The sequence below is a fragment of the Podarcis cretensis genome (assembly GCF_951804945.1).
Source record: "Podarcis cretensis genome assembly, chromosome: 1".
NCBI classification, from domain to species: Eukaryota; Metazoa; Chordata; class Lepidosauria; order Squamata; family Lacertidae; genus Podarcis; species Podarcis cretensis.
Genome location: NC_137170.1, coordinates 33,665,401 through 33,679,415, shown reverse-complemented (window position 1 = coordinate 33,679,415; position 14,015 = coordinate 33,665,401). Strand labels below are relative to the sequence as shown.

General features: G+C 40.2%; 1 protein-coding gene across 2 annotated transcripts in view; it reads left to right on the top strand.

The window, feature by feature from the left end:
- TTC6 (tetratricopeptide repeat domain 6) overlaps positions 1-14,015 on the top strand; it is a 61,855-nt gene that overhangs the window by 12,325 nt on the left and 35,515 nt on the right. For both annotated transcript variants that reach the window (XR_013833217.1, XM_079954294.1), the window contains exons 8-13: positions 2,442-2,651; positions 6,584-6,743; positions 8,015-8,119; positions 8,854-8,952; positions 11,619-11,687; positions 12,802-12,819. Coding sequence is in view for 1 of the 2 variants with exons in the window: in XM_079954294.1 (XP_079810420.1) it covers positions 2,442-2,651; positions 6,584-6,743; positions 8,015-8,119; positions 8,854-8,952; positions 11,619-11,687; positions 12,802-12,819 (661 nt within the window). In the remaining variant the exon portion in view is untranslated. The remainder of the gene's footprint in view (positions 1-2,441; positions 2,652-6,583; positions 6,744-8,014; positions 8,120-8,853; positions 8,953-11,618; positions 11,688-12,801; positions 12,820-14,015) is intronic.

Here is a 14,015-nt window from a genome sequence, read left to right as displayed (position 1 = left end):
ACTCTTTTTGACACCTGCTTAAAACAGATTTGTTTAGGCAAGCTTATCAAGACATTTCAATGTCACCATGTTTTAATATTTAATATATTAAATAATAAAATTAAAATATTAATTTTAATTATGTTAAAATGTGTTTAACTGTTTTTACTGATAATTTTACTATCTCTTGTAAACCGCTCAAGCGGTCTTTGCATTTTGTTAAAACAAACAAACAAACAAACAAACAAACAAACAAACAGGGAAGGGCTGCCATATCTTGTTGTAAGTCACATTGGAAACCATTTACCTGAATGTCCACACCCCCAAAGTCTGTCCCCATCCTCCACATAACCTCCCCGAATGTGGAAAAATGTGGGTAGAGGGACCACATGTTTGAAACAACCCTGCTTTTTCACTTATTTCTTAAAATCTCTCCATCTTGCATATTATGTGCTGAGTGGTACACATAGTTCCTTGCAATCATACCTGCTTTAAGTTACACTCCTATACCCACTTACCTGATAATATGCTCCATTTAACCTACTGGGTCTTACTGATGAGTAGATCTGCTTACTTTTGAGTAGACTTACATAGGCTTGTGCAGATAGTGGCTATGCTATAATCCATAGAATTGATGAAAGAAATTAACCAATTAGATGTACTCCTCTTAAAGATCCTGGTACTTTTAATAAGTCTTGTCTGTGGCAGACTGTGGTGCATGGCTTCCCTATTAATTGTATACATGCATCATTTCAGTTAGTTCTGTTGCATTCTTCAGAACTTATTTCATTAAATATCATTGGTATTGGCCCTTCAATTGAATGATGTGCCTGGCATCATTTCCTTTACAGTATTTATTTATTTTCACATTTGTTTTTCAATTTTGCACCCTTTGGAATAGTAACTTCTTAGGGTCAAATGTATTTTGGAATACCCCAGGTTACTCTTCCACTACTTTATTGGTGTAGGAAAAAAGCTTTAATTATTAGCTTTTGTTGTGATTCAAGCCCTGAAAAGTTTCTGGGACACGGAAGAGAGCCTTTTTATGGCAAGTCTGAAGTTTGTAAATGGATATTACTTTCAATTAAGTAACCGAGAGCAGACTCACGGGAAAAGAATTCCAAAGTTTATGAAACGGTCAAATTGGCATTTAAGTGACCCTGTGCATGCCATTGCTTATCTACATTGCTTTAAGTTCATTTGGTTAGCAAGATTATGTATTAAAACAAATAATGACAGCAGACAATGAGTATTTTACTTCAGTAAAAAGTTACTGTCAGATTATCAATGGTGCAGAAAAAGCATGATTTTGTGAAAAAAAGTTATTGAGTGCATTAAGTGAGGTTAATGTAGGCCACACACGTAGTATTGGTTTTTCTTTGTCTTCTCTTTCAAAGGATGATAAATAGAGTGCTTAAGGAGAGTGCGTGCTGTAAAAACACACACCTTTACCTGCAACATGTTCTAAATATTTTAGTTTTTTGTTAGGAGTGTTTCCATTTTTGTCCATTACTGGCAAATGATTCCATCTTCTTTTGGAGCTCAAGCAAAGGGGCACAATAAACTATGGTTCAGTTGTTATTTTCTGAAGTAGATTAAAAACAAAACCTGTTAACAAAACACACTGGGTAACATTGTAATTGATGACTGTGATTAATTAACTTGTCTGTTATGCTTTCTTTTGAGAGCTACAGAATTGTAACTTTTTATGTTTGAAAAAGGGTGACAGGGAAATTGTATTGTGGAAGAAAATGGAAATGTGTGCGAGGTAGTTGTTTACGGTATCTAATTGTTTAAGAAATTTTGCAGTACAGACTACTATGTGCAGAAACACTAACCCATAACTTTGCAACACTTTTTCTCACCTTCATTACATACATTCTGTACTGTTCCATTGTAGTTTGATTCAAAACATCAAAAACAGCTGCTTGAACACCGCTCCTCTGGGAAGGGGCTTCTTTAGCCAGTGTAGCAAGATCTGTCATAGTTTTTGGTCTTGCCTTCTCTTTCACCCTCAAAGAAAGAAAATGATCACGGCTGTGTTGTTTTATAGAGGGGTGGGTCAACAGGCGCCATAGAAGACCTCTAACCCCCAGTATGGTGACTTTTCTCCATGTGTGACATTTAAGATAATTCCTTTCCACATTCCCTTGGGAGGAGTGTACTGTGCTCTCTCTCCCCTCCCCTCCCCTCCCCTCCCCTCCTCTCCCTCCCTCTTCAAAGAGGGCACAAGCCAGAGGCAAAGAGCCACAGAACAAGCACCCTTTGGCTTTTGCCCTTCAGCTTGCGCCAGAATGCTTGCACCACTTCCAAGGCATGAGCTTTTAAAGTTATTTGGAGAGGAGCAGAGCAGACAGCCCCAATCAGCTTAACAGGTTCCAGACAGAAACAGTCCAGACTCAGTAACTTTAAAATTTATATCTACATGCATCAAATGGTAATGATCTTTATTTTCTTTCTAGAGATGTGGATCACCCACTTATTCACCTTCTTTGTGAGGCTTGCCCAAGATGTGTGTTGCCCGTTCATCTGCAGCTTGCTTCAAGAATACACCATACTATAGACAAAAGGGGTCATAATGTTTTATTACCACCAGTTAATCTTTGCAGTGACCCCTCAGAGCAGTTCTTACCATCCACTCCTGCTTATAATGAATTTATGGCAAGAGAAAGGTATGATTAGAAAATTCTTTGTGCAATGTTTTTGTGTTGCCAAGTGAGTACTATGATGCAGTTCTATGTAACAGTGAATATTTTTTTCTGGTGGAAGAACCAATTCACACAACTTTATTTGCATTCCAGGAATAACAGAAGCCTACAGATTTGTGTCTCTCCTTCCTGTGGCACACACTGAGTTTTTGTTGCTCCTTCCAGTGACGGAGCTTCATGTTCCAGCACCGGGGGGTGGAGAGCAGGCGGGTGCATGGCTGGCGCGTGCCTGCAGGGGCGTGGTACGTCACCTGTGGGAGCATGGCACCCAGCGTGGGCAGGGGGGCAGCTGCGATGGCACCCCACCGGGATTGTGCTGCTGGGGGCAGTGCGCTCCCCCCGCCCCCTCTTCCTCCGCCAGTGGCTCCTGCTGCCTTTTCCCAGCACTAGCTGGTGCTCAGTGCATGAGATTCCTGCCCAACCCTGGCCTTTTAGTCCTGGACCAACTGCAGGGGGCATATCTTTTGGCAGCAAACACTGAGCAAGTGAGGATTGCTCTGGCCTCTGATTTGCTCACCTGCCTTCTTCTTCTGGAAGGCTTTACCTGCTTCAGTGTCCTCTCTTTTTCGGGTGGTGCAATAGGAAGGACTGGGCCTGGGCCCAGCAAGCCTCCCATTAAGAAGTGGCAGAGAAGGTGGTAGAGAAAGTGGCAGAGAAGGTGGTAGTGCCAAATAGGTTCTAGTGGGGAGGCCCAGGCCCTCTCAGAGGTTTGGAGAAGCCCAGCTTTTGCAACTCCTAACCAGAAGAAGAATAACAATTACCTGAAATAAAAATATCCAAAAACAAGGTGCAAAAATAGAGTGAGACATAGTTTGATTTTTAAAATTTATTTAACAATAGCTTTTCTAACCTTTTCTAGCTGAGAAGGTGTGTCACATTTTGGTCTGATGTGCATAAAACAAGTTGTGAAACATACTTAATGCAAAAAAAATTAACAAGTGTCTAAATTTGAGCCCCCTTTTGAGCCAGAGGCCCTGGGCCAGATGGCCCCCCTGCCCTGCAGCTCTCCTGCCCAGATTGGCTCTGCTAGTGGTCTTCTTGGCAGGGATGGCAACAATTGTAAAATAGTAATGCTTTGAATAGCTCTTTCAAAGTCCAAGTATACTGAATCACCCCTAACCACATACTTAACTGCCACTGTCAAAAATCCTAAAAGGTAAGTCAGGCAGGGCTTCCCTTTGCAGAAGCCATGTTGATACTTCCTCAACGACTAGTCCTTCTATATTCTTTATAATCTTTATAATTCTTTATAAACAGGCAGCCCTTTTTAGGGAAGCTTTTAATGTTTGACGGACTATTGTATTTTAATATTTTGTTTGAGGCCGCCCAGAGTGGCTGGGGAGGTCCAGCCAGATGGGCGGGGTATAAATAATTATTATTCAATGATGCTATGACTTCTTGATACTTTTTGTTACCATATTTCTAGTTGTAAGATTCCCACCCTTTATTTATTTATTTATTTATTTACTTATTTACTTACTTACTTACTTACTTATTTAAAAGCCTTTCTAAGTTGCTGTTCTTCACAAGGAGCCCAGGACAATGCACAGTAAACAAAAGTAAAGCACACCAATTCAACAACAGCACAGTGCAAATAAAAACACCCAAGACATAAAATATAAACTTCAGTTGCTAGCATTTAATTTAATTAATTAATGTTCAACTATTAGCCTAAGGATGCAGGTGGCGCTGTGGGTTAAAGCCTCAGCGCCTAGGACTTGCCGATCGAAAGGTCGGCGGTTCGAATCCCTGCGGCGGGGTGCGCTCCAGCTGCTCGGTCCCAGCGCCTGCCAACCTAGCAGTTCGAAAGCACCTCCGGGTGCAAGTAGATAAATAGGGACCGCTTACCAGCGGGAAGGTAAACGGCGTTTCCGTGTGCGGCTCTGGCTCGCCAGATGCAGCTTTGTCACGCTGGCCACGTGACCCGGAAGTGTCTCCGGACAGCGCTGGCCCCTGGCCTCTTGAGTGAGATGGGCGCACAACCCCAGAGTCTGTCAAGACTGGCCCGTACGGGCAGGGGTACCTTTACCTTTACCTTTTATTAGGCTAAACCCAGCAATTTTAACTAATTAAGGGACTTAAATTCAATTGCCAGGCAAGTATACTGACAACTCCCTGTTTGTGTGGGGGTTGCATTCTGGGTATTGTGGGCATCAGTGGGGAATGCAAAAGCTGGTCCTGCCCCATTCCGGGGCTGAAAACAGCATGCATGTCAGCAGTTGTGTGTGTCCTGGTTGCCTGCAAAATGGCTATTCCCTGTATTATTTATTGAAATTTATTGATAATATCACATAATGGAATTATTTGCATGTAAACAAGAATAAGTTTAATTATTGCTTTAAAATGTCACTGTTACTTTAAAGAGGTAACTTGTTCCCTTTCACCAGTTCTCACCCCTGTTCTAGGCCAATAGCCATTTCTTTATGTATTCTGCCCAGTAAACACATCCAGCACAAATATTTGTAGGGCAGTTAGGTGTCCTATCATTCTGACATTAGAATAGTGGGTTAGGGTGACAGGTCAGAGCAGGGACTGGAATGCCTGAAACTTATTCCTGTGATTTAGGGTATGGTAGGCAGAAACTGAAGATGTGCTCTGGTATCCCTGTGCCATGCTGTCAGGCAGGTTTCCCCCCTTTCTCCTTTGGTCCAAGAAAAGCCCTTTCCTTTGTTAACATGACAACGGTTGTTTGAATAGCATCTAGTCTGAATCAACAAACACTATCAAGCAGTGTCTTTTCATAGGAATGAGAATGTGATAGAGTCTATTGACTCAGGAGACTTGTTTATGTGAACAGGCATTCCTTCAGCAAAATGTTTTGTGGGCAGTTTAATTAATCCTGATTGTTTCCTTGCTTAAATTTGGGAGACCCTGCTAGAGTAATTCATTATCACTATTCTCTTGTGAAATCAGAAACTACCCAAGTGTAGATAATGCTTTAATATCTGTGAGACTAAACAAGACTCTGGAACGGTGTTCTGTGGTTTCATATTTGCATTATTACATTCCCTTTTTAAAATGAAAACAATATTTTGGTGGTCACAGGAATAAAGATATGAATGGTGATTTTAAATATATAGCCTTGCTTTTTACCCGCAGGACTTTCAAGGCAGATTTTATTGCAGATCCCAGCAGTGTTCTATCTGTTCTCTAGTGAGAAAGTTTTGAACCACCAGTAGATGGCACTGTTAGAATGTACTCTTGAAAATGATAATTGACTTAAATATATATTTTTAGCATTTTGTTTATTTATGTATTCATTCTCTTTGTATACCAGATGTATAACATAGCTGTCTGGGCAGTTTACAGAAACATGAAACATATAAATGCAATTAAAACTCTTATATAGTAAAAACACTAAAACTAATTCATCAAGATTGTTGACAGATCACTGGCAGTAGAACTGCACAGGGCATGCTTAACTTATGTGATAAGATCCCTTTGATTTGAAGGGATTGAGCTGGTTAACACCTAATTTAAAAAATACACAGAGAGCTAATCTCAATGAAATTTAGCCTATTTACTATTAACAAAACCTACTTGATACCTAGGCAACACTACAAAATGATTGCTGTGGTTAGGCCTGGCTAGTCAAAAAAAGGCTGGCCCCCCCCATTTCTCCAAATTAATTACTGTTGAACTGTCTTTCTATTGATTTCCCCACTGTCAGCACACTCATCTCCCAGTGCTGCTTTGAAATAAAATTCAGTGTGAATCCATCATTACTTGAGCTATGTTGGCCAGTAGCTGCTGAGGTTATAGCCTGCAATTATTTGCCATCAAGAATGTGCTATTTAAAAGCAAAACAAAGCATAAAAATTGAACTGAGTAAATACTCTCTCTGTGTGTGTGCTTTACAAATATTCCAGTATCTTACTGATAATCTTTTTTTCCAGAATTTGTAATGAAGGAGTTCCTGTTTCAGAAGTATACAAATACAGTCAGGAAGATGGAGTTAAAGTTTTCCCTCCAAGGTCACCAGAAAGTATGCCTGAATGGCAAAGAGTAGCTGAGTTTTATGTTGAAAAACCTCAACTAGCCCTGTTAGGAGAAAAAGTAAGATTTGATACGTAATTCTGATAACATAATTTTCTGAAGTCCCATCTTTTGAAATATAACAAATTATTGAATTTCTAGATTGCTTCTGCTTTTTTAAAGAGGCCTGCATTTCCCAGGTTCTTATACAATACTCTCCTCAAAGTACAGAATGAGGGAGGTTCAATAGACAATATTAGGACTTGCCTAGTGGCTTCCTTTCATGACAAACTCATCTCCTTTTCAAATGGTGTAATCCAACCACATTGAAGGCTGGACTTTTTCTCTTTCACAGAAACCCCTTTCCTCTCCCCTGACTTTCAGTCAATTTTTCTATTTCTTTCTTGTATATCTGACAGTGGGGTAAAAGGTAAAGGTAAAGGTACCCCTGCCCGTACGGGCCAGTCTTGACAGACTCTGGGGTTGTGCGCCCATCTCACTTAAGAGGCCAGGGGCCAGCGCTGTCCGGAGACACTTCCGGGTCACGTGGCCAGCGTGACATCACTGCTCTGGCAAGCCAGAGCCGCACACGGAAACACCGTTTACCTTCCCGCTGGTAAGCGGCCCCTATTTATCTACTTGCACCCGGAGGTGCTTTCGAACTGCTAGGTTGGCAGGCGCTGGGACCGAGCAGCGGGAGCGCACCCCGCCGCAGGGATTCGAACCGCCGACCTTTCGATTGGCAAGTCCTAGGCGCTGAGGCTTTAACCCACAGCGCCACCTGCGTCCCCTGACAGTGGGGTAATTGTATGCAAATTCTTTATTTAACTGGGCCTTGAATGCAGAGAGTTTTATGATGTCTCATTCTCTTGCTGTAGCCATTGTCAGCTTTGGAGTCTCCTGGCATTTTCTGTTTTGGGGATACTAGTTTAATAAATCTCTAAGTGTAACTGTGTGGGACAGCTTTAAGATACAATTGTGGATGTAAGCACCCCCTGTTGCTAATATATAATCCTGGGCATATGAAAGTATAGGACTTGGGTCTTTCCATTTAGATTTCCTGCTGATTGAGGTAGTCCATACTCTTATGTAATATGTTTAGAATAAGGATTTCACTCATTTGCCCAGATCCAGAGAATGCTGGTTTTGCCATGCAAATGTGATGTGTAGCTTTTGCCAGGTGATACAAGTGCCCTTCATATTTTGTGTTTCCTTCACTTCTGTTTTATCTCAAAATGCCTGATTTGTCTTGAAATGTTTACCAATTTAGCACAGCAACATCTAATTATTCAGAAGAAAACATGTCTAGGAATAACGTCATACTAATTTTGTTAATTGTTTTTGATGTGAAGGTTAAATTTCATCCAGGGTCTCTCAAAATGTTTTGGACACCAGCTCCACAGAAATTCGCCGCTCCTCTCTCTCTTATGAAGGAGACCTTGTTTCCAAAGTATGAGGTAAAAATTCTTAATATATTTGAAGACTACACAGCATTTCATTTAACATCACATTTGGTTATCTACATAAAATATAAATTAAATAATAGCGTTTCTCTACCAATATCTATAACTGAAAGTGTGAATTATAGAAATAGTTGCTTTATTTTGATATAGAGTGGTGTATTTTAAATTAATGTAAACATGAACTTACAGTTAGTAATTACATACCATATGCAATTGGGGCACATTCTCCAAAATATTTAAATATTTCATCAAATTAACAGAGAATGCTAATGTTTAAATACCTGCAGGATTGTACTGTGTTGTGAATGCCCAAAACCATTCTTGTTCTTTCTTAGTACTGCTGAAATTCATATTTCCTTTGTTTGGATATGATCCTTCTGGAGTCTTATAGTGCAAAGCTCTCTATGTAGGTGTGTTTGTTTGTGTATGAGTAAGCTAAAATACCTGGGTGAAAGTATATACTCCAGTCATATTTCAAACTGTTCAGATTTTTTGTATGTTAAGCACTACTGGCCAAAATAAATCATATTGTCCAACTTGTTGTGCATTCCTTGTTTAATGGGACCAAATCCAATGTATCAAATTGGATGTATCAGTGTATCAAATCCAATGAAGTTTTGATGTTATCGTTTTAACTTTTCCTAGAGATTTATGAAGTCAAACTGAAATTGGTATGATGGTTTATACCACCAGTTAAAAGTTATCATTAAATCTTTTTATTTTTCCAGAGCAATCTGATTAATGGTGTTATTTATGAAGACTTTTCATGTGATCTTCGAGATCAAGAAGTATTAGAGTTTGAGGAGGACTTTGACCATTTGCTTTCTGTGTGTATTGCAGTAATCGTTTCTCTTTTTTTGATCGGATAATTGTTTTATATATTTCATAAATATATTTCATATATTTTCCTATGGGAGCTGCTTAAGAAGGGCTTTGTGAGGAGGAGCCTGTCATTGGCTCATGCCTTTGTATTTGCAGGAAGCTTCTCCAGCAGTCAGTCTGGTGGGAAAGCATGCCTCTCTCAGTATACAGAGATTAAACAGAAGTGCTGAGAGGGAATAGTAGGGCATGGAGGAGAGAACAGCTGCAGGAAAGAGATGGCTGCAGGAAAAGCTCCAGAGTGTTTGGTTCTTCCAACAGGAAAATAGACAGGCAATGAATAGGGGAATTCCCTCTGCCTCAATGTTTCAGATAACTGGCAGGCAAAGTACTGTACAAGGGTGGCAAAGACGAGCTTGCTGAGGGGAGGAAAGAAGCAGTAGGACTGTCTTTGCTAATTGTGTACAGGGACCAGCATAGGGGAAGAAAAGGGGACGAACCTGAGCACAAGAAAGTAGAGGAAGCCCATAGGAGGGTCCTGCGATGAATCTGGCTCCTGAGTTCAGAGAAAAAAGGGCTCACTAGTTGTCCTCTGAAGCAAGAGTGGTCTGGCATTCTGAGGAATCACAAGGGGAACTGGTTAGAGGGGACACCACTCAACTGGGAGTAATTGGTAACAACAGCATACAAATACTGAAGAAACTTCAAATATCAGAATGCATTTGTCAACTTTTCTTCATTGAATGTCAATGTTATGAAAGGACCACACTCAGTCCGTATACTGTAATTCTTTAGGGCCAAAATGGGCATGGGCCCCTCAGTACTCGTTTGACTCTTGGAGCCTTTGTACTTCCTTAGGAGAACATTTGTTGTTGTTTAGTCGTGTCCGACTCTTTGTGACCCCATGGACCAGAGCACACCAGGCACTCCTGTTTTCCACTGCCTCCCGCTGTTTGGTCAGACTCATGTTGGTAGCTTCGAGAACACTAAAGCAGTCTTAAAAAGGAATGTTATTGCCCTTGGGCAGTCCAGTTAATTCCCTTGGCTCTTTCCCAAGCAATCTTAGGCATACTCAGATTCCCAGAGATAACTAGATTCTTTCAGTCTTCAGTTTGGATGTCCCATATCTCTTAACTTTCATTTTTCTGTGTCCTGTACCTGAGACGGAACCTGCCATGTGCTTATTTATTATTTTATTTTACAGATTTATAAACCACTTCCTAGCCTGAGGCCATCAAAGTGGTGTATAGTACAAGATAAAATGACATATTAAAAAAAAAAATTCTAAAAACATTTTTTACTAAAGTACAATTAGCACACTTCAGAGAAAATGGTCTTAAATAAAAAACTTCTTTAAAGGTAAAGGTACCCCTGCCCGTACGGGCCAGTCTTGACAGACTCTGGGGTTGTGCGCCCATCTCACTTAAGAGGCCAGGGGCCAGCGCTGTCCGGAGACACTTCCGGGTCACGTGGCCAGCGTGACATCACTGCTCTGGCGAGCCAGAGCCGCACACGGAAACGCCGTTTACCTTCCCGCTGGTAAGCGGTCCCTATTTATCTACTTGCACCCGGAGGTGCTTTCGAACTGCTAGGTTGGCAGGCGCTGGGACCGAGCAGCGGGAGCGCACCCCGCCGCAGGGATTCGAACTGCCGACCTTTCAATCGGCAAGCCCTAGGCGCTGAGGCTTTAACCCACAGCGCCACCTGCGTCCCTTCTTTAGTGGCTGCTTAAACATCAAGGTGCCATGCGGCTGTCTTGATTCCATCTAGTATTTAACTTCAGAGCTCCTCCTTTCAGCTCATCAGAAGAACCAAGGCCTAGTTAATTAAGGTCCCTGTTTCTCCGTCTTACAAACAGTAGTGGGTGCCATGGTGTCAGCACTTAGCTGACCTGCCACTGCTGTTGCTGCAGTATAATGAAAGGAGGAGGGGAAAGGCAGTGATAAGGTTAGTATGCAAACACTGGATTGGTTCCACCAGTGTGCTAGCACTATGCTCACTACGCCCATTGCTTTGTCCCTTCCTGTAAGCTGCAGCAGCAGCGATAGCAGGTCAGGTAAGTGCTGACACCCTGCCCTGCTGAGTGCTGCAGCTGAGATATGCCTTAGATTTGTAACAGAAGCCTGTCAACTGAGACAGGCTCTTTTGCCAAAATTACACTATCTTTAATTTTCTGTATTTCGTGAAAAGTATGAAGAATGCAAGTAGTAATATTTGTGAAATATTAAGAAAATCTGACTTTTTTGTTTGTTCATCAACTGGCCATTCTGTCATTTGAAGGTAAATTCCCAAGCTCCTCATCCGGATGCCTTCCTTGATTCTATTTGGACCTAGATGTGTTAAACAACTATTGTCCAGTGGCAAATATCTCCTTTTTAACAGGGTGTTTATGTGAAATTTTATTTCCTTTTCTAAACCAGAAAGAAAGCCCACATGATGCCTCTCTTCCACCACAATTTTTAGACTTCAGTGTACATAATTATGTCAGCTTTACCAGTATGTAAATAAAACTCAATTTATTTTTAATTTCATACTCCTAATGGAGAACCAACATACATGCTCACAATCTGAATCTAGGGTAGCTTTCCAAGAAAAAAAAGTGTTATGAAAATAAATACTTTCATTCTATTTAAAAAATACCCACTTTTTGTATATATTTTTCTTTGTTTCATAGACTCTTAAAATCTGTAGAAGAAGCAATTCCTCTCCAGGGCTTTTAGTTTCTGAATGGAAAACATTACAGGTATTGTAACCTTTTTTCAGATTTATTATTTAGTACTTATTATTTATTAGCTGCATCATACCCAGCATTGCTTGGGAATTCAGAGAAACCAAAAAATCAGTGCAGTTTTTAAATCAGTGGTTAAAACAGTGGTGTTTTGAAAGGTTCTGGCTGCCATCTTGATTCAGAATGGTGTCCAATTGTATCCAAACATTGAGGAAAACCTGCTCCTTAATTGCAGGAACCACCATGCAAAATTTGGTTGCAGTATCTTAAGAAATGTCCAAGCGATTTCCCAAAATATATAGTAGATTTTTCATAGCAACAGTTTTATCCAGAGTGTGGCTTAAAGCTTTAATTATTATTTGCAACAATCACATCCATATTTAATATTAATTTATTGTTTAAAATTTAACAGTTTAACTCAAAATTATAATTATTTATTTTAATCTTTAATTCTCTGGTAGACTAAGCAGGGCATTTAAGATTCTTCGTAATTGCTTCCCCAGTAGTAGGAGGGTAGGGCTGGCTTGAACTTTACTCCTCTATTAAGGAAAACTGAAGAACAGGAACCTCTCTGAACTAAATCTAAAATATATAATTCCAATTACTGTATATACTAAAATGAACCTGACTAAACTGGAAAATTCTCTGCTAGGGCAGAGCTCCTTCAAGTGTGAGATTAGCTCTGCTTCCTATTCTTGATGCAGAGTCTGTGTTGGGCTCTCCAAGTCTCTCCATAGAGCTTGAGTAAAACATCCTAGCAGGGATTTGGGTTTCACAAAGTGTGAAGGGGGGATGGGGAGAGAGAGACTTGGGGTTAAGACAACAGCCCCTCCTATTCTGCTCTGGAACCAATTAAGCGAGCAAGAATGCTGAGATCAAGCAGTGCTGAGGCTTCAGCCTCTGCCTGTGCCATAAGGCAGACAGATTCTTTTTATTCATTGTTGGGACTGTAGAGTTCTTCCTTCTTGGCAATAATTAACTTGCAGTGGTCAATAAATTAGGAAGTGAAAAACAATGTGCTTGAAAAAATGTAAAATTCAAGCTGCCTAATTTTTGTACTAGTGTTAGATAATAATCAGTTATTCTTGTAATGTCTCATTTTACAAGATACCAAAACTTTGTGTTGCAGGAGAACATCACAGAATGTGTAAGTAGTCTGCTGTGAAGGAGTTGCATCTGCAAGAAATATGTATGTTGGTTTTATAAAATCTTAGTTGACTTATGTGACACTAAGTGCCAACCAAATAATTTTATTTCCAGTTTTTGCATATAGATTTTATTGCTTCGGTAAAAATTAATTCTGTTCCGATTCAGTGGTAGATATTCCTTATGTTTCCCTTCAATGAGATCTAACATTCACATTTTTTAATTAAAAGTAATTGGGAGATTAAATATAATAATCATTTTGCTTGTGTAACTGTTGTCAACAGTTTTTCAAATTCAGGCATTTTTACACCACCCTTCAATTGTATCCCCAGGATAGTTTACAAGAAAGGGTATTAAAACGTAAATACATCTCTCTACATTCATTTTATTATGCCTTACAACTCAATCCTAACAATGTATACTCAGAAATGAGCCCTACTGAATTTGGTGGGCTTACTTCTAGGTGCTGTAGGTTGAGTTAGTACTGTAGCCTTATTTTTTCAAAACAGTTTGCGAGAAGAAATACTAAAGCACTTTCTGATTTTCAGAATTCAAACTTTTTATATCAGTTATTTACACAGAGTAGCTGTGATGACTTACTCTCAAGTAGACATGCCTAGGATTGTGCTGCAAGATTTATTTAGACTGTAGTCCTAAACACACAGTCCAATCCTATACATGTCTGCTTAGACACACGTTCTATTGAATTCAATGGGGCTTCCTTCCAGGTAAATGGGAATAGAATTAGTAAGAGTAAGCCCCATTGAACACAGTGGGCATTTACTTCAAAATAAACCTGTATACAGCAGAACTGAAAATCTTTAAACTCATTCTTTGCATCTGTGGACGAGCTGCTTGCTATAGAAACATGTTCATTATGAATGAACGAAGACAGCATAGATTCTATAGAATCAAGGATGCAATTCTAAACATACTTAGGCCTATTGAAAACAATGGCACTTGCTTGAAAGTAAATACATATAAAATTGCTCAGTAAGGTATTTTTTGAGCAGGAGTGGTTGATGAGGAAAGGTGCTGTGGTGTACATGGCCTCCCAGCAATAGAATCTATGGTTTGCTGGGAGGGAGAGGGCCCTGGAGGCAGCAAGGCTGGCCCAGCCTGGTTGCATTGGTGGGAGTGCTGGATTGTGTCACCGGCTTCTTGTTGTTGTTTAGTCGTTTAGTCGTGTCCGACTCT